At 55.6% G+C, this 19,927-nt stretch overlaps 1 protein-coding gene across 9 annotated transcripts in view; it reads right to left on the bottom strand.

Annotated features, from left to right (window-relative positions):
- The window catches only part of AKT2 (AKT serine/threonine kinase 2), a 47,783-nt gene that overhangs the window by 5,436 nt on the left and 22,420 nt on the right, over nt 1-19,927 (bottom strand). For all 9 annotated transcript variants that reach the window (XM_070557774.1, XM_070557783.1, XM_070557782.1 and 6 more), the window contains 7 exons: nt 16,319-16,447; nt 14,514-14,625; nt 4,793-4,946; nt 4,206-4,337; nt 2,571-2,636; nt 1,473-1,541; nt 551-673 (listed from right to left, as the gene is read on the bottom strand). In XM_070557774.1, the coding sequence (XP_070413875.1) occupies nt 551-673; nt 1,473-1,541; nt 2,571-2,636; nt 4,206-4,337; nt 4,793-4,946; nt 14,514-14,625; nt 16,319-16,447 (785 nt within the window). The remainder of the gene's footprint in view (nt 1-550; nt 674-1,472; nt 1,542-2,570; nt 2,637-4,205; nt 4,338-4,792; nt 4,947-14,513; nt 14,626-16,318; nt 16,448-19,927) is intronic.

The raw sequence follows: 19,927 nt of genomic DNA on the forward strand, positions 1-19,927 counted from the left end.
TCAGGAAAGGGCATCAGCAGCCCCTCAGAACCCCGCAGACCCCTTCCTTGTTCTCAACCCCCCAACCAAGAGCAGTAACTCCGTCCTCGCCGGTGCGCGGGGCTGCGCAGGTCCCGGCGTGTGAACACACCGCGCTGCATTTTCTCTGCTCTCCCAGCGCAGGTACTGGGGCTGCTCCCAGTAGGGGGTTAGTGTGAAGAACGCTGCTGGGAGCACCCACGTCCACGCTGTGAGGTGGACACAGGGACCCGGCTCACAGCACACATGCACGCCCTCCGCTGGTGGACCCTGCCAGGCCGTCTTCTAAAGCACCTGCACCAACTTACGCCCTGAGGCTGCCCAGGCGTGAGCGCTCATGACAGTGGCAGGCCCGCCCAGGCTGCCAGCTGCAGAAGCACCCCTGGGGCTGGGCGGAGGGGCGGCCCCCGAGGGAGCTGGACACAGGCGCACGGACAAGACAGAGCCTCCCGAGAAGGGGAGGCCAGGCAGGGAGGGCAGAGGGCCCGGGTGCGCTGGGGGCCAGCGCGGACCCCTGGGGGTGCAGGCTCACCTTGATGTCGCGGTACACCACGTCCCGAGAGTGCAGGTACTCCAGGGCCGAGACGATCTCTGCGCCATAGAAGCGGGCCCGCTCCTCCGTGAAGACGCGCTCCCGGGACAAGTGGAAGAACAGCTGCCGGAGGGGGAGGGCGGGGAGGTCAGACCCCGGCCCAGACGAGGGAAGGAAGGGACCCTGCCCGCCGGCCCCCGGCACCTGGCCCAGTGACACGGTGACACCCGCTCCGTGAACCAGCAAGAGACAGCAAGAAGGACAAGTGAGGGACAGTGAGGAGAGAAGAGCTCACATGAGTACAAGACAACGAGTGAGGACGAAGAGCGAAGGACAGACAGCAGGCGCCAAGAAGAAAGGAAGGGGGCAGTGTGAGGGGAGAGGTGACAGAGTGACCGCAAGGAAGCAGGGGACACAGTCATGAGCAAGTGACAAGAAGCTGTGAGACCAAATGGGACAGACGGAGCCAAGAATCATGAGCCAGTGAGTACAGCTCGTGCAGAGGGAAGGGTGTCGGGGACAAGGAGCAGCGGAGCCCTCTGCGCCAGGAGGACTCAGGCAAAGCCAAGGACTGGCGGACTGGCCCACACACACTGTCTCTGCAGCTTTTACGAACATCTTTTACAGAGCTGTCGGCCATCCACCCCCACAGCCCTCTCCACCCCTCTGGACCTCAGTCTGTATCCTGCCCGCCAACTCACTAGCTGTGTAAACTTGGGAAAGCCACTTAACCTCTCTGAGCCTGTCTCCCCACCTGCAAAATTGAGATGATGATGCCTGGTCAAGGGGCAGGGGGAAGATGGACCAAGATGACGTCCAGTACGTCTCCCTCTGCCCCTGCTGTCTCACCCACGGTTCCTCTCGCCTCCCCCACACTCAGAAGGAGCCGGCCAGACAGCCGGGCGGGGGCAGCGCAGCTCACCTCACCACCGTTGGCGTACTCCATCACGAAGCACAGGCGGTCGTGGGTCTGGAAGGCATACTTCAGGGCCTGTGGAAGGCAGGCGGCCCGGGTAGGAGGTGGGACCCTGCACACACACCCCCTGCTGGGCCCGGGCCGTGGGAATCAGCCAGCCAGGGCTCGGATCCCGGCTCCACCGTGTGGGCTGTGTGAGTGGCCTCAAGGCTCGGGCGGCAGGGAAAGGGGCCCGTGCTCGACGATCCTGTCCTCTGCCTCCAGCCAAGGCACGGCCGGGAAGAGACTATGCCCTGAGCATCCAGGGCCGTCTGACACCTCTCTTCCTCCTCCTATTTCACAGTCAAATGTGTGCAACTTATACACACATGAGGGGTGCTGGCTGGGAGTCGGCAGTGGCTTGGGAGCTGACCCCAAAGACAGGATGGAGAAACGATCTGCCAACTAACAGTAGTTTCCAGACTGCTCTGAGGAGCCCTACAGAGAACATGTCAGAGGACCCTTGGGTGAGCCCTCTGCTCAGGACACCGCTCTCTGTCTTCTACACCAAGTACCTCGTAAGATTTCATCTGGACAAATGTGGCTTAATAGGACAGCTGGACAGCAATGGAGCTAAAGAAGTGACCCATAAGCCACCCTTGACATGGTCCATTTAACTGATGGCTGCTGGCCATGGTGGAGACTGCAGCCCAAAGAGCTGTCTGCTCAGCCTGCGCTGACAGGCAGCACAACGAGACATCTGCTTTTAGGATCACATTTTAAAACAAAAACAAAAACAAAATAATGTTCCCACTTTGACCAGCCGGGCTAAGTGCCTCAAACTCATAAAGGCAGCAGCCATGCTCTCCTGGGGCCATCTTGCAATGTGACCCCATCGGTCAGCAGAAGTGCTGACAAGAAGGCACCGCCTATGGAGAAGCTGCCACCTCTAGGGTCTTGGCTCAGGCCATCTGGGGAGCCCAACACCGCCTGGCCCACCAGAAGTCTCTGCTTCGTAGTGGCAGGGCTGGGCTCTTTCCCTGAACTCCATCGAAAGGGCCGGCCTGGAGCCCCCACCACGGCACACAGGCAGGCCCAGCTGGGCCTGAGGGTAGTGCCACTCACGGTGAGGAACGGGTGCCTGGTGTTCTGGAGGACTCGGCTCTCGGTGACCGTGTGGGCGACTTCATCCTGCAGACAGAGGCCAGGTGAGGGGCTGGGGGGCAACACCATGCCTGCCCCCACCCAACCTGAGGGACAGGGGAGCAAGGTCCCGGTGAGGCACAACTCCACGCCTAGCCAATATCCAGAGAACAGCAGGGGGGCGTCATCATTCGCAAGCCCTGACGACACAAAGGACCCTGACAAGGACCGTCAGTGGCTGCTCTCAAAACCACAAGGTGAGAAGTCCCTGGAGACTTCACGATGGAGGGAGCAAGCTGTCACCTCCTGACCCCACAGGCCCGTTTTAACACCCCCAAGGGGGAACCAACAGACATCATGAGACCCCTGAGGTGACGCCATGGGCATCGCCACCTATAAATGTTCCTGCCGAAAGAAGGAACTGGATCTAACCAGGACTCAGGCTGTGGAGCAGCGGCTCTCAGTGTGTGGGCCCCACACTGGCAGCCTCGGCATCACCTGGGAATGTGGAGAAGTGCAGATTCTGGGGCCCCTCCCCAGACCCATGGAACCGGAAACTTGGGGGCAGCGCAGCCCGGGTTTCACGGGCCCTCCTGGCAGCTCTAACGCAGACTCGAGTCTGGTATTTGAATTCACAGCAGTCACCTGGAGAGCTGTTAAAAATCCCGACCCACCTGCAGGACCCAGACTCCGGCACCCCCCAGGGTGCATCTGTCCCCAAGGGACGTCTGGTGAAAACGTCTACAGACATTTCTGATTGTCACAACAGGGGGGAGCAGGGAGAGTGCTAGCGGCTTCAGTGGGTGGAGGCCAGGGACGCAGATACCTCTCTATGGTTCACAGGGTGGCCTCACCGCAGAGAATGACCCAGGCCAAAATGTCAGCAGTGCTGAGGCTGAGAAACCCTGCCTTGGACCAACGACATCGGGAATTGTTCCCTTTGTTGGATACGATCATAGTACTGTGATTATAGTCTTTAAAATCATCATCTGCTAAAGATACACATCTAAGGATGTACAGGCAAGAGCATATGATGTCTACAGCATGCCTCAAAATATTCCAGAACAAAAAGAAGGGAGGGCACAGCTAATAAAAACAAGATTGGCCAAATTGTTGAAGCTGGATGATGCCTACAAGGGAGCCCGTTATATTTATTTGTCTTTTGAAAATTTTGTGTACTTTAGGAATTTTCCATTTCAAACTCTTTAAGTAAGGAAAGAAGGAATAGAATTCCACTCCTGGCCCAGCCTCCGAATGAGACACCCCGAGCCAAGCCCCCACCCTGGCGCCTCCCCACAGGCCCTTTATCGTCGCAAGGGACCGCCTTTCAGGCCCTGACAGCCCTGCTGGGTGGGGCCCAGGCAGACACTCTGCACATGCATCCGCAGGCTCGGGGACAGGGGCAGGCAGGCCCTCTCTCCCTGGGTCTCGGGCTCCCCCTCTCTGACTGGGGACTTATGGGACGGAGCCCAGGGGACGGGTCTGGGTGCGGGAAAGAACAGTTCAGCAGCAGAAGGCACGGTGAGTATCCTGGCCCCATGCGTGCTCCCCACTGCAGTCTGGCTCCAGACTGTGCCCCCACAGAGGCCAGCCAACGGCAGCCCTGGGAGCACCCACCTTGGCGATGATCACCTCCTTCCGCAGAATCTTCATGGCGTAGTAGCGGCCAGTGGCCTTCTCCCGCACCAGGATGACTTTGCCAAAGGTGCCCTTGCCCAGGAGTTTGAGATAGTCGAAGTCGTTCATGGTCTGCCGGGCATGGGGAGAGCAGGGCAGTCAGTGCCTGGCACCTGGCCCACGGGAGGAAATTTTAACAAAGAAAGAAAACTCGGAGAGCCTATTGCCAAGATGCTCAGGCGTGAGCAGGAAGGGAGGCTGTGCAGCCACTGCTTGCTCTGCAGTGGCCTTCGGACCAAGGCGCTCCCACCACTGGGTGCTCCCAGGCACGGGGCCCTGGGAGGACTCTGAGGTGGGGAGACAGGCCTTCACGACCTCTCAGGGTGACGCTGCCCTCAGCCCCTGGGCACAGGGCAGCCCTGAGGCATCTACACCACAATCGCCCACCCTCCAGGGCAGTCAGAAAGTGTCCTGGTGGCCCCTGCACACTCTGTATGGAAACGAAGGGCAGCAGGGCCAGCGCCGGGGAAGCAGGCTCCTCACAGACTGGCAGCCCCCACCCTCGGCCGCCCACCCCCAGCACTTACCACCTTGGCCCGCGCCTTGCTAACCGCCACCTCCATCTCCTCGGCCGCCGAAGAGTCGCTGGGGGAGCCACACTTGTAGTCCATGGGGTCCTCCCCGGGGCCCCGCTGCTTCAGGCTGTTGGCGACCATCTGGATGGCCCGCATCCACTCTTCCCTGTGTGGGGACACGTCACAGGAGCCGTGAGCCCCGGGGAGCCTGGGCCTCGGGGTGGGAAGGGCTGAGCCCCACGCCCTCCAACAGGCAACTAAGCAAACACCTTTGGGCATTCTGGCGACCTCCGTCTCAGCTGGGGAGAGTGGACGGGACCGGACGGAGACTTTACAGACCCCTGGCTGCAGTGGGCGGGAGTGAGCAAAACTGGGATAAGGACAGAGACCACCTCGGTCCCAGGAGTGGCCTGGCCTGAGTGCCACTTGAAGCACCATGTTGAAGTCAGGCAACGATTAATGATCAGAGGGGAGACCACCTCTCTTCAAGCCACTTGGAAATGGACCACCACCCTGAGCCTTGAAGGAGCAAGAGACTGCGCTCCTCCGAGTTCCTCTGTAACTAAGGACGAGCTCAAGTGTACGAGCCACCAGTGGTTCGTAAGAGAAAACCGAGAGTAAACGGCAGCACCCATTAGCCAAAAAGCTGAGGCTCTTACAAGGCCGGGGCTGTCTGCCCGGAGGCTGCGTCAGGGACAGAGGGTCCTGGGGGGCAGAGACGTGGAAGAGAAGGTGGCAGGGGGACAGAGAAGCAGGTCCCAGCCGAAGGGAGCCGAGTTTAAGAACAATAAACTAATTGTGTCACTCATGACGTGGAACTTGCTGGGAAAGAATTTTCTTTTGATACTTGCAAACTGTTCTATCTGTAGAGAAGGAAAATGTATCTAGAAGAAAGAAATAAAAATGACCAGAGACCACAAAGAAAAAAATATGAGGCTGAATGATACTAACTGTCCTTTCCCCCATTTTTCACCCACTACACGATTTTAGGTGGCTCAACCCAAGATATGTTGAACCCCGCCATGGACATGGCTTACGTCTACACAACAGCCACACGAACGGTGGGAAAAACAAAACGTCCGCTAGGAATGAGAAAACTCAGAGTACCTCCCAAATCACCTCCCAAATCACAGCAAGTGCAACGAGGCCGGTGAGTATGGCCAGCCACACATCTTCTGGACTCGTCCCCTGGCCCCAGGGGGCACTGAGGCCCCTGCCCAAGGTCACACAAGGCTGGGATCCCAAAGCTGAGCCTGGGCCACCCTGCTGTTGTGCCCTCCTCTGAGTCTCCACTTCCTCATGTACCAAGGAGCACTGATTTGGGAGTCCACCAGTCCTAGACCGAGCCCATTCTCCCATGTGTTGACATGGCTGGAGTCCGCATGCACCCCACAGTTGGCAGCCTGCCTTCACTTAACTGGGTATTGCTCTCTCGACATGACATAAAACAATGGTGTGACCTCAGGCCAAGCTGTCTTAGACCCGCTGAAGCCTGGCAACGGCACTGAGCTGATGGGGTCGTGAGATGGACAGACATCTGAAGCATGTGTGCAAGGAGCCGTTCCGAGGCAGAGAGAACGAACGAGGCAGGTCTGTATGTGGTCGTGGAATGACCTGAGACATCTGAAGCGGAAAAAGGAAGGGGTGGAACGGCGCAGAGTATCACACTGTTGGAGTCAGAAGCAAAAGGAATTTACACACAGACATGCGCTCACGTCAGCACAAACACCTCTGGAAGCGCACGCTTGACACGGGCTCTGGCTGCCTCCAGGGAGAACTGGGAGTCAGGAGTGAAGACGAGTCCCATTACACTGTCCTCTAATAACACACATGTACAGAGCACTCACCCCTCCTCTTGCATTACAGATGGGGAAACTGAGGCATGGATTAGCAAACAAAATTCCAGAAAAGCACAGTGACTGCTCCAAGCCTGGCAACTAGAATCGCGGAGGGCCTGGGACCTTCCGGGCCCAAGGGGCAGGGCGGTTCCTGCCTAGCTCCCCACTGGCTGAAGCTTGCTGCAACCAAGCCCAGGAGTGCCCTTCTCACCGGAAGCTCTGCCTCTCCAAGTGGCCTCGCTCACACAAGACTGTGCTTCCTAGACAGACGGGTGAGTATCGTGAGCACGAACATCGAGTGGCGGCACGCTGGCCCTCCCCAAGCCTAGGCAAGTCTGGGGCCTAAAAGCCATGTGCGTCCACCCCACAAGGGCAGGGATGCCGTCTGCTCATACGCCTGGGCAGGTACCAGGGGGGTATCTGGGGAGTGAGTGAGCACGGCAGCTCCCGGGCCTGGTGCACACCAAGGCTCAGTGCATACCCAGACAGTATATAGGCCTGGGGCACACCCAGGCAGGGCGCACACTGAGGTTCAGTGCACACCCAGACAGTATACAGGTCTGGGGCACACCCAGGCAGGGCGCACAATGAGGTTCCGTGCATACCCAGGCAGGGCACACACTGAGACCTGGTGCACACCCAGACAGAGCATACACTGAGGCTCGGTGCACACCCAGGCAGGGCATACTGAGACCCGGTGCACATCCAGACAGAGCATATACTGAGACCCAGTACACACCCAGGAAGGGCTCACACTGAGGCTCAGTGCACACCCAGGCAGGGCACACAGTGAGACCCAGTGCATACCCAGGCAGAGCACACACTGAGGCTTGGTGCACACCCAGGCAGGGCTCGCACTGAGACCTGGTGCACACCCAGGCAGGGCAGCAGTGGCCTCTTCCGTCCCTGACCAACCCTCAGGCTGGCATTTCTCAACTTGCCTTAACCCGCGCCCTGTTTGGAAGAAATCACAGTATAAATCCCTATTCCTACATGAATATTCCTGTTCTTCCAAAAATGGGGGGAGGCACATCGCAGGATATGCTTGTCAGATCCTAACTGACCTCTTAGAAACTTCAAAATGCTCACTTTGGGTGTAAGTCCAGGGATTGAAGAAAAATTGCCAATCTCCTAAGACGTGGTGAATATATTAAAGAAGAAAAGATAGGAACCTATCTCCTAGAGAGCTCCTGAGGGGCTGTCACGTGAGTCAGCGAGCAGCAGACTAAGATGCACAGGGTGCTCTCCTCTCTGCCTGGGAGGGCGGAGGCCACAGTCCATGAGCAGTAGCTGCGTGAATGAGGGATGCTGAGTGCACCCCACGAGCACCCACGGCAGCTCCGAGGGGCTGCTCTGGAGGGGCTCTCGGGGCCGCAGAGTGGCGATCAGGGCCATGGGCTCCAGGGCCACTCCAGCTGGGCTCAAACGGCAACTCTGGCACCTGGGCAAGCTCCCCTTCGTGGCCAGCCTGCTCCACGGTAGACAGGGGATGTGCTGAGCTGCTGGGGGGCTGCTGTGCGCAGACCCCGTGCACAGAGGATGCGCAACTCCAGGAAGGTGCTAAACACACTGGGTGGGGCCCAGACGTGTCCCATCACCCTGGCCGAGGTGCCCAGCCCCACAGGGAGCTGCAGAACCCACAGGGATGCCGGGGGTTGGCTGGGGGTCACTGGGGCTCTCCCACGCCTGACAAGCCCCTGATTCAGTTCCAACTGGACCGAGGTTGCAAGGCTGCAGCACTGGAATCCCAGAGGCAAAGCAAGGGCCTCCGTCCAGGCTACTCCGCAAGCGTTTGCGACATGGTGTCTGGGGCAGAGGGGAGTGCCCACCTGGAGCCGGGGCTCCCATGCCTGCCACCCCTCAAAGGAGAGCCCCCAGGGGAACCCACCTCCTTCCCCCCAAGAGACACGATGAGAAAAATAACGGCTCCTCAGACACCACCTTGGTCCGTTCTTCTCTAGAGCAGGAGACGGGTAGGGAGCGTGTTTCTGATGCGGAAAGTGAGGCACTCAAAGGTGGCGTCGCCTGTGGAGGCTGCACAGCCAGGAGGTGGCAGAGCCGAGGCTAGCATCCAGGCCTGCCCCGCTCCTGGCCCCACGCCGCCGTTCTCTGGTGAAAGCCACAGCTTACAAGGCCCAGGAGGGCCAAGCAGGGCGCTCTCACAGGAAGGCTCAGGGAATAAGGGACACCACGCCACGGGGACAAGGAGCAGAGTGAAGGAGTGCTGCCCCTCAGGAGTTCTGACCTGGACCCCCTTCGAGAGGGCCCCCCACTAAACAGGAACCCAAAGGCCCTCTGCTCGCGGAGCGCATGGGCCAGACGGGAGCGGCCTCCTGGAGTCCTCCCCACACCTCTGTGAAGCAGGCGCTGTTCTTCACCGACCTCTGCAAACCAGGAGACGGAGGCACAGAGGCTGACGTCTGCCCAGCTGCACAGCCACCAAGCAAAGGCCCAGGGACCCTGGCATCTCTACCACTGCAAAGCACTTCTCCTCTCAGGGGAACCTGCAGGAGCCTTCCCATCCCTCACTGGGCTCCGGGGCGGGGGAGGCAGCACCAGGCAGAGCACAGCACGGGTCCAGGAGCCGGCAGCCCAGGGCAGGGCCTGGAGCCCAGCTCCGCCGGGAACGGGCCAGGGGACCCTGAGCAGCCTCGCTTCTCCAGCCTCTGTCCTCCTCCCACGTGCCCTGGGCACACACAGCGGTGAGAGCACAGAGAGAGAGCACCAGCTGGCCTGGCGCGAGTCCTAGCTCGGCCCCTCCAGGAGGCCACAGGGGGCAGGCCATCTGACTCCGCTTTGCCTCAGTTGGCTGACACAGCGAGCCGGGACTAGAGGGGCGTGTAAGGGTGAAACGAAACACTAGAGATACAGCACTTGGGGCAGCGCCTGGCACAGAGGGAGTGCCTCAGAGGGCTGCTGGGAGAACTCCCCCAGCCGGCAGTGCTTCCTGGGGCCCTGTGAGCGCCAGGCCTCATCCTGCGCTGAGGGCGCAGCAGGGAACGAGCTCCGTGAGAGCTCCCGGGCTAACGGAGGAGACAAAGGTTCGAGGGTCCCCAGGCAGGGACCAGAGGGAAGCTCCTTCTCAGACAGCGCTCAGGGAAGGCCTCTCTGAGCGAGCGGCTCGTAAGCCAGGACCTGAAAGATGCCCCTGGCAGTGGACCATCACCGGCACAGAGACCAGGCCCTCAGCACATGGCTGAGAATCACACGAAGCGGAGGGAAAGGAATCCAGGCGGAGCGGACAGCGTGGCGAAGGCCTGAGCAGAAGGGAGCCAGCGTCCTGCGGAAGGCCCAGCAGGCACCAGTGGCTGGACCCGACAGAGGGGAACGGAGATGAGGGTAGGAAGGAGGCGAGGCCCAGACCACACAGGGCTCCTTGGGCCACTAAGTTAGGGACTTACACCCTAATCCTTAACCTCACGGGAAGTCGCTAAAGGTTTACGCGAGGGCTGATTCCTGTTCTAAGGCAGCAGCTGCTGTGGGGTACGGCTCGGGGCAGCGAGAGGAAGCATGAGGAGACCGCGGCAGAGCTCTGGGCCAGAGATGCCGTGGCAGACGAGACAGAGAAGCGCAGGCGCCGGCGAGCGCGATCCAGGGGGCACGCCTTCACACGTCCCCCCTCCTCTTCCTCCGGACAGCCAGGGAACTCTGCCCCACTGAGCAAGGGCACAGCGACCAGGCCGACTCCGGAGCCCGGGCCTGGTGCAGCGGAGGTGGCAGAGCTGTCCTCAGGGCATAGGCCCGTCCTCCTCGCGGCCTCAGGACTAACAGCTGACTGCTGGTCTGAGGGCAGATGGGGCCTTGCTCCCTAGCCAGGGCCGTCCTCCAACCCAGAGGGGTGTTTACAGCTAGAGAGTATCGGGGGTCCCCCGCTGTTCACAGACACCCTCACGGGGTCTGCTGGCTGATCCAGGCCCAGCCCCGCCTGATGGGGAAAACCTAGGCCCTTCAGATCTTCTTTCTTTTACACTATAACTCCCCATGCTGTCTCACCACCATGAGCCCTGTTTCACTACCTCCTAGAAATGTTGTGAGGATCAAATGAGTTAACATACATAAAAACCTTAGAACAGGGTCTGGCTCAAAAGAGAATGTTTTAATCATTCTTTTATTCATTCGACAAACATTTACTGAACACCTATTTATGTTCCCTGCACAAATAAACAGAAAATGTCACATGCAGTAGATAGGTGCTATGAAGACAAAGCACAGTAAGGGTAACAGAGACAAGAGGGGCACGGCAGGACACTCTGAGAAGGTAGCACTTGGGCAGAGACCTCAGGAAGTTAAGGAGAGAACCACAATGATATCTGGGGTAAGAAGGTTCTAAGCAAAGGGAATAGCAAGTGCAAAGGTCCTGAGATCAGAAGTGTGCTTGGCAGGTCTACAGAACAGCAAGGAGACCAGCAAGGAGTGTGGCTAAAGTGAGGGAAATGGCAGTAGGCAATGACTCTGGAGAGGAGGCCAGATCATGTAGGACTTTGCAGAATATGGCACAGACTCAGAAGTTCACTCCAAGAGGGACTGGAGGCCACTCAGAGTTCGAAGCAGAGAAATTACGAGATTAGATTTACATTAAAAAGATCATAGCAACGTGAAGCACTATTGAGTACACCTGCCAAGCCCAGGGGTCTGCAGACTTCTATAAAGAGCTAAATTGCAACTATTTCAGGCTTTGCAGGCCATGCGGTCTCTGTGACAACTCCTCACCTCAGTCACAGTGAGGCAAAAGCAGCCACAGGCCATTTGTAAGCGAACAGGCATGGTCACATTCCAATAAAACTTTATCTGCAAAAACAAGAGGCAGGCCCTGGTTTGCCAGGCCTGCTCCGGACCTAATTTCCGGTTCACAGGAAATACAGGCACAGAGGAACAAGTAAACGGTCCCAAAAGGCAATAATGAGGCACGTCCAGTGTAGGACCTTCTACAGGACAACCAGCCTGGCTGGTCAAAACAAAGTCAGTGTGGTGGGGGGAGAAAGACAAAGGGCTGAACTAGATTAAAATGGGCCCAAGTGACAACGTGTACCTTCATTGAATTCTGGTTTGCAAAACAACATTTTGTGGACAACTGGGGAAATTCCAGTACGGCATGATACGGAGAGGACGTTACTAACATAGGTCATAAATAATCATCTCCGCTGTGATCCTGGCACTATGATTCTACGGGAGAAAGCCCTTATTCTGAGGAGACGCCTGGAGCACTGAGGAGGAAAGAGTCACCAAGTATGAAGAGAAGTTCAAGACTCAGCAGAAAACACAGCCAGATGAGGCAGACGTGGCAGAGGCTGAGCTGCTGAACCGAGGCACGGGGTACCTGGACATCCATTCATTACACTAAACGTTTGGCCGAAACAAGTGGGCAGCGGGCGGGCCATCCCTCCAGCTGCCCCGGGGAGAGCTGACTGGGGAAGGCAGAGAGGCGACAGGAAGCCCAGTGAGCGGGCCGCCACAGCAGCTAAGCATCAGCCAGTCCCCAGAGTGGCCCTGCTGGCCCTCCACTACCCCCCCGGCCCCCCCGCTCTCCCCAAGCTCAGGCCTACGTGCGGCAGGGCAGTGACAACAGCCGTGGGCAGAGCTGCCTCCCTCTTGGTGGGCTCTGGCTCACACCTCCCCGGGGCTGAGGTCAGGAACCCAGGGTCTGCTCTGAGAGCAGTCCCAGCAGCTCTCCCAGCAGTGGCAGCGGCAGGTGCAAGCAATGGAGGGAGGCGGGGCCCTCCAGCCCCCACAGGCTCAGGAAAGGGATTCTGCCCCCGACTGAAGGGCATGGTAATCTTACTAAAATGGAAACCAGAGCGGCGTGTTGCTTACTAACCGTCTGCTTTGCCGGCTCCCCACGGCTCCTTTTCCAGGCTTGCACACTGCGTGCCAGGTACTGCTGAACCAAGGGCTTCCTGTTTATCATCCCCCTGAATCTTCTAGCAACCCTGTGACAAACCCCAATTGATTCACCGCCTGCCAAGCCCTGTGGGGATCTCCATCTGGAGGCCAGGCCCTGGCTGAGCTGCCAGCTCCAAGGTCTGCACTTCCCCTTTCCAGGCCCCTGGCCCTTGATCCTCTGGGCCCTGGAATGTCACGCTGCCTCACCTCCAGGCCTTTGTGATGCTGGTCCCTTTTCCTGGAGTCACTTTCTCCTTCCTATCTCCATGGCCAGCTCCTACCCGTTCTTCAAAACTCAGCCCAACACCCGGGTCCTGGGCACTGACTGGTTTCAATGTGCTTTTACTGGCCGTCCACGGTTTGGTCCCCAGGCTTTAATTAACACCTCGGCTGGCCTGAGAGGGTAATTCTGTTCCCCTTGGTGGGGCGAGTATATTTTTACCCTTGCAAAGGTATGCAACGATAATTATAGTACAGATTGTGGTAAGAAGTCTTGTGATATTGTTTTGTGTTCACTCTAGAAACCCACCCTTTAACAAGGGAGCCACTAGCCATAGGTGGCTATTTAAATTTAAATTAAATAAAAGAACTCCATTCCTCAGTTGAACTAACCACAGTTCAAATGCTCAACAGGCACATGTGACCAATGGCTACCCTTCCGGGCACTGCAGGTATAGAACATTTCTACCAGGGCAGAAAATTCTCTTGGCACTGTTTTAGGGTTCTCCAGAGGGTCAGCTGAATCCTCACCCCACAGACAAGTGAGAGGAGTATTTCTCAAAGAGACACCTAAAGGGCTAAAGTGAGGAAAGGACATTTGCCACTCATCCCAAAGGACTAAGCTCCCTAATATATAAAGAGCTTTCAGAAATAAATAAGAAACAGACTATCCAAGAGAAAAACAGGCAAAGGATAAGAACAGACTGTTCGGAGAAGGAAACTCGCACAGCCCTTGAATATATGAAAAGACACTCAAACTCACCAACGGAGAGAAAACACCAGCTGAAACCATGAGGTGCCAGCTAAAATAAAGTACCATTTCCCACTGATCAGACTGGTAAAAATCCAAATGTTTGAAAACACGTGGCTATGTGGACACTCTCAGGGCCCAACAGAAACAGTTCTCAAATTTTCAAATACACATTCCCTGTAACCCAGCAATCCTACATCTGAGAATTCACCTTACACATTTACCTGCACATGTGGCAAAGGAGACATACACGAGGTACTCCACTGTGGCATGGCTCGTAACGAGCCAAAGGCGGGAAACGCCCTCCCTCATCATGAACAAAGAACTGCTAAATATGGGGACATACACGTCCAGCTGGTTGAAAAGAAAAAAGCAGCAGCAGCTCTCTCTATATTGAAGCAGAAAGATTCCCCAGGATACGAGAAGTAGAAAAGTTCAGAACAGCCCGTGGACAATGCTACCTCTTGTGTAAAAGGAGAAAACAAGGGCTGTAAGGCAAAAGTCTCCACCTGAGCAGCCTGTCCGCCCGGAAGCAGCTCTATCGGACGCAGGAGACAGTGGTGACCTCGGGGGCAGGCGGGGGGGGAGGCGAGCAGAAGTGAGAGGGAAGCTTCCACTAGACGCCTCCTTATACTGTCTGATTTTTGAGCTAGGAGAATCTATGTGATCTGATTATTAAATCGATCTTTTTAAAATTGCATCTCTGGACCTCCTGCCTCAAAGTCAATGGAGACGCTCAATGAAAATGTAGCTCCGGGGCCCTTGCACAGATCTCCAGACAATCAGGGGCCCAGAGCTCTGTACTGTTAACAAGCTCCCCCTCACTGTGCGTCCAAGGCAGCCTGCAGTCTGACGGCACAGCGGGGGTCTGCAGACTGAGAACCCCTGCTTCCCAGCTCCAGCTAGGGAGACACTCCCCCACCCCACAGAAGGGCTGAAATGGAAAACTCCCAAGTAGGGCCCCCAGGAGTCTGTCCATCTGCGTCCCTCTCCTCACTGGGCCTGGCCACTCTCCGAGGGCGGCCGCACGGAGGCCCAGACTCGCCTCTCGTCCGGAGAGTCTACGTGGAAGGTCCTCTCGATGACCGTGGTCCACTGCAGGCAGCGTATGACAAAGGTGTTGGGCCGTGGTCTCTCGGTCTTCATCAGCTGGCACTCTGCAGGCAGAGAGAGGACACAGCCAGGACGGTGAGGGGACAACCGTGCCAGCCTGCAGCCCGCGAGCCGCCTCCTGAGCGCCAGCCCCATGCCAGATGATGCTGAGACACTTTAGTGACCAAAACAGCCCTGGACTTGCCCCACAGGGCTCAAGGTCCTGTGTGTGTGTGTGTGTGTGTGTGTGTGCGCGCGCAAGGGGGACAGACCACTAAGCGATGAGGACTCAGTGGTCAGGGCTGTGATGCGAGGAAGCCTAGGAGGCTGCCAAGCCAGCCCGGGGCTCAGGGCTTCCCAGAGGCAGGGGCGTCTCTGCACTGAGACCTGAAGGAACAGGGAATGCAGTCAGACTGAAGGGGGCATCATGGACAGAGGCCCAGAGGTGCAGGAGGGCACAGGACGTCCTGCTCCAGGCGTGAGGAGGCGAGAGGGGAGACGGGTGGAGAGGCGGGCAGGGGCCAGCCCCAGGGCTCAGGGGGCGAGGAACCTGGACTTCGCCCTGAGGGCAACCGGGAGCTGCAGAAGGCTTTAAACAGGGAAGGGACACGAACAGATTTAGACAGATTCCTCGGGCTGCCATGCAGAGGGCAGGACAGAACAGAGGCTGGGAGCCCAGGGAGGAGGCCGGGGCTGCACCAGATTGGGACCGTGGGCAGGGGAGGAGAGGGCAGCTAGACAGGCCACAGGGGAGGTGGGGAGAGGTCCCCAACATGAGGACCGGGGGCAGCAGGGCCCTCTCGAGATGGAGACAGGGAGTAGAAGGGAGGAGCGGAGGGAAACGCAAAGGCCCATTTGAGACACGGTGGGTGTGAGGGACCTAGAGGACAGACACCCAGGAAGAAAAGTGCAGGAAGCTGCTCCGGACAGGCTGGCAGTTCAGGTGACAAACGAGGCTGGGAACAGCCATGCCATGGTCACTAGTACACGGGGAAAGCCACCAAGACAAGGCTTTCAGCAGGACAGAGAGGGGACTGAGGCTGGACTCCAGAGAGAGTGAGTGGGGGCACTCTCGAGGGGTGAGACTGGGAAAGAGGAGGAGCAGGGAGCTGGGCAGGAGAGGACAGTGGTCTGGGCCAAGAAGTGACAGTAAAGATGGCCTTGTCTGAAATGTTCTTAGGAAGTGGGACAACGAGGACATGGTGACCGATCAGGTCAGCAGGGAAGGAAGGAAGCAGGGGGCAGGACCATGGTTCTACACGGCCAGGCAAGGGCTCTGGGCCTGCCAAACTTTCAGTGGCCAGAGTCCAGCTGGAAGGCACCACTTCGGATACACAGAGGGGACGGAGGACATGAGGTGAGCCCTGCCATCGGTTGAAGAGGCGGCCACGGCTGCCTCCAGGTTAGAGGGACAGGGGAGCAGGCTGGTACGAGAGAGCAGAGACCCCTGACACCAGCCAGAGCCACGGGGCCTGGCCAGCAGGAGCCAGAGTCACAGAGGGGGCGCTGCCTGGGGCAGAGGGCTGGGGAAGTGCCTAGCTTCTCCCTTCTTCCCGCTCGACATCGCCCACCATACAGCCCCTGGGCTCAGCTGACACGGAGGTGGCACAGGGAAAGGTGGGAAACAGATCTGAGGACAAAGAGGCCCTGTCAGACCCACAGCCCCACTGTGCGGACCCCCATGTGCTCCCAAGACCTGCTAGCCATTCTCTGAACACCCAAACTCTGGCCCACCCGCCCGCCCGCCAGGAGACGCACCTGCGACAGAGAAGTTGTTTAGGGGGGGCAGGGTCTGGTCGGGCGCCTCGGGCCGCTCCTTGTAGCCAATGAAGGAGCCGTCACTCTTCAGCAGGAAGTACCGGGGCCTCCAGGTCTTGATGTATTCACCTGAACCAAGGCGGGGGCAGGGAGAGGTCAGGGCAGGCAGCCCAGGGCGCCAGGCGCCTTCCCAAGGGGCAGCCTGGTGGGGGGGTGGGGGAGGGTGGACAGGAGGGCGGGCAGGAGAGGGCCTCTCCCAGAGAAACCCTCAGGGCGGCCCTGCTGACGCAGGCTGGCTGGGCTGGGCCCAGGGACCCAGAGGTCACGCCTGGCAGGAAGGCGCCTGCGGCAGTGCCCCAGGGCAGCAGCTGCCTCAGCGTGTGGCCAGCAGCAAGTCACCCCTGCCAGCGCGTGGCCTTGTCCCAGGGGAGGCCCAGGCTTCCAAACACACATGCCCTGTGGCCCTGTAAGGCCAAATCCCATGGGCCGGGATCCGCCAGGACAGCCGTGCGGGTGGATCAAATGTCACAACACTGTGCCAGGCAGGGGGTAACTGTTGCTGCGCCCTCTGAGTGCCCCTTGACCCCTTCCATTTGTTCTAACCACGAATACCCAAGCACCCCGTGTGTATACACACACACATACACTACAAGGACTCGCTCCTCAGAGGGCTGCTAGGGATAGCCACACGAAAACCTGTATGTAAATGTCTATAGCAAGATTATTCATAACAGTAAAAAGGGAAAACAACCCAAAAGTCCACCAACTAATGAATGGATAAATAAAACGTGGCATATCCATACAATGGAGTGTTATTCGGTGGTAAAAGGAAATGAAGTATGGACACGTGCTACAACATGGGTGAACCGTATCGTCTGCTGAGTGAAAGAAGCTTGCCACAAAGACCACAAATCATACGGCTCCATTTATATAAAATGTTCAGACCAGGTAAATCTATTAAAAAAAGTGGATCAGTGGTTGCCTAAGGCTGGGGAGGGTGGGTTGTCTAGGGGAAGACGGGAGGGTGATGGCCAATGGGGAGAGCGGGTTGCTTTTTAGGGCAGTGAAAATGTTCTAACATTGACTGTGGTGATGGATGCACAACTCTGAATACACGAAAAACCCCTGAATCGTACACTTTAAATGGTTGAGTTGAGTGGTATGTGAATTATATCTCAAGCTGTTAAAAAAAAAAAAGAGATGGTCACCATAGGCATCCAGCTTAGGGCCCAGCACACTGCAGGCACTCAATAAATGCTCTTTATCATCAGCCCATTGTGCAGACTGTGCCAGGCCCTTAATCCACACAGCACAAGGGGAGGCAGGATGGCAGGGCGGCCACCAGGAAGTGGCTTGTCTTCTCTGAGTCTGTTTCCTCTTATGGGGACATGCATTAATTGAAGAGGAAGATGGTAAGGATGATGATTAGATAATACTACAGTGGTACTTTGCACCAGGCACTGTCCTAAGTATCTTGTAGGTTTTAACTTATTAAATTCTTCCAAATGTAGATATTAAATTACTCCATGCATATAAAGTTCAAAAACCAGCAAACCCTCCAATTCAACAGCATATTAAAAGGAACATACACCATGATGAAACGGGTTTTATCCCAGGAATGCAAGGGTGGTTCAATAAACGAAAAATCAATGTGATACACCACATTAATAGAACAAAGGGAAAAAAACCACATGATCATCTCAATCAATGCAGAAATAGCATTTGACAAAATCCAACACCCTTTCACGATAAAAATACTCAGCAATCTAGGAAGAGAAGGGAATTTCCTCCACATGATAAGGGGCATCTATGAAAACCCACAACTAACATCACACTAGACGACGAAGGACTGAAAGTTCTCCCCCAAGACCAGGACAAGACAAAGACGCCCACTTTCACCACTGCTTTCAACACTGCACTGGAAGTTCTAGGGAGAGGAAAAGAAAAATAAAGAGATAAAAGGCATTCAACTTGAAAAAGAAGGATAACTATTTTTATTTGCAGATAGCATGATCCTATAGACAATCACAAAGAATCCACAAAATAATTACTAGAGCTAATAAACAAACTCAGCAAGATCAACACACAAAAATCAGTTGTTTCTGTACACCAGCAAGGAAAAAAATTAAGAAAACAATTCTGTTTACAGTAGCATAAGCAGACAAAAGATTTATAGTCTAAAAACTATAAAACATTGCTTAAAGAAAGTAAAGACTTAACACAAAGACATCCTGTATTCACGGATGGAAGACTTGATATATTTAAGATGCCAACACACCCAAAGCAACCTACAGATTCAACGCATCTCATATCAAAATTCCAACAGCCTTTTCTGCAGAAATGGAAAAGCCAATTCTCAAACTTACATGGAATTCAAACTGATACAGCAAGGGGTCCCAAACTGCCAAAACCATATTGAAAAAGAAGAACCAAGTAAAAGGACTCATACTTCCCGACTTCAAAACTTTATCAAAAAGCTACAGTAATCAAACAGTGTGGTATGAGCATAGACACACAGGCCAACAGAACAGAACCGAGACTCAACAAGTAAACTCGCACACCAATGGTCAACTGATTTCCACCAAGAGTGCCAGGACCACTCAATGGGGAAAGACTAGTATCTTCAACAAATGGTGCTGGGACAACTGGGTATCTTCATGCCAGAGAACAGAGTTAGCCCCCTACCTCACACCATACACAAAAATTAACTCAGAAGAGATCTACTTAAATACAAGAGCTAAAACTATAAAACTCTCAGAAGAATATATAGAGGTAAATCTTCATGACCTTGGATTTGGTGATGGATTCTTAGATATGATACCAAAAGTAGAAGCAACAAAAGAAAAAAATAGAGTGGACATCATTAAAATTTAAAACTTTGGTGCAAAGGACATTATCAAGAAAATAAAAATATAACCAACAGAACAGGCAAATATATTTACGAAGCATGTATCTGATAAGCATCTAGTATCCAGAATATATAAAGAACTCTTACAACTCAATAAGAAAAAGACAAACAGCCCAATTAAAAAGTGGGCGAAGGACCTGAATAGACATTTCTCCAAAGATATACAAAGGCCAACGAGCCCATGAAAAGATGCTCAACGCCATCAGTCACTAGGGAAACGTAAATCAAAACCATGAGATACCACTTCACGCTCAGGTAGAAAGGCTGTAATTTTAAAAAAGAAAAAGAACACGGTTGGAGAGGATGTGGAGAAACTGAAACCCTTGTGCAGTGCTGGTGACAAAGGAAAATGGTGCAGCCCTTTGGGAAAGTTTGGCATTTTCGCAAAAAGTTAAATATAGAATACATCATAGATTATCAATATGGAATATATGGCTGGATTTTACATATATATAGAATACATATATGATCTAATTATATAAAATGTATTAGATCAGGGGGTCGGCCCCATGGCCGAGTGGTTAAGTTCGTGTGCTCCACTTCGGCGTCCCAGGGTTTCGCTGGTTCAGATCTTGGGCGCAGACATGGCACCACTCATCAGGCCATGTTGAGGTGGCGTCCCACATGCCACAACCAGAGGGACCCACAACTAAATAATATACAACTATGTACTGGGGGGATTTGGGGAGAAAAAGCAGAAG

Source organism: Equus przewalskii, chromosome 9, assembly GCF_037783145.1.
Source record: "Equus przewalskii isolate Varuska chromosome 9, EquPr2, whole genome shotgun sequence".
Lineage (NCBI taxonomy): Eukaryota > Metazoa > Chordata > Mammalia > Perissodactyla > Equidae > Equus > Equus przewalskii.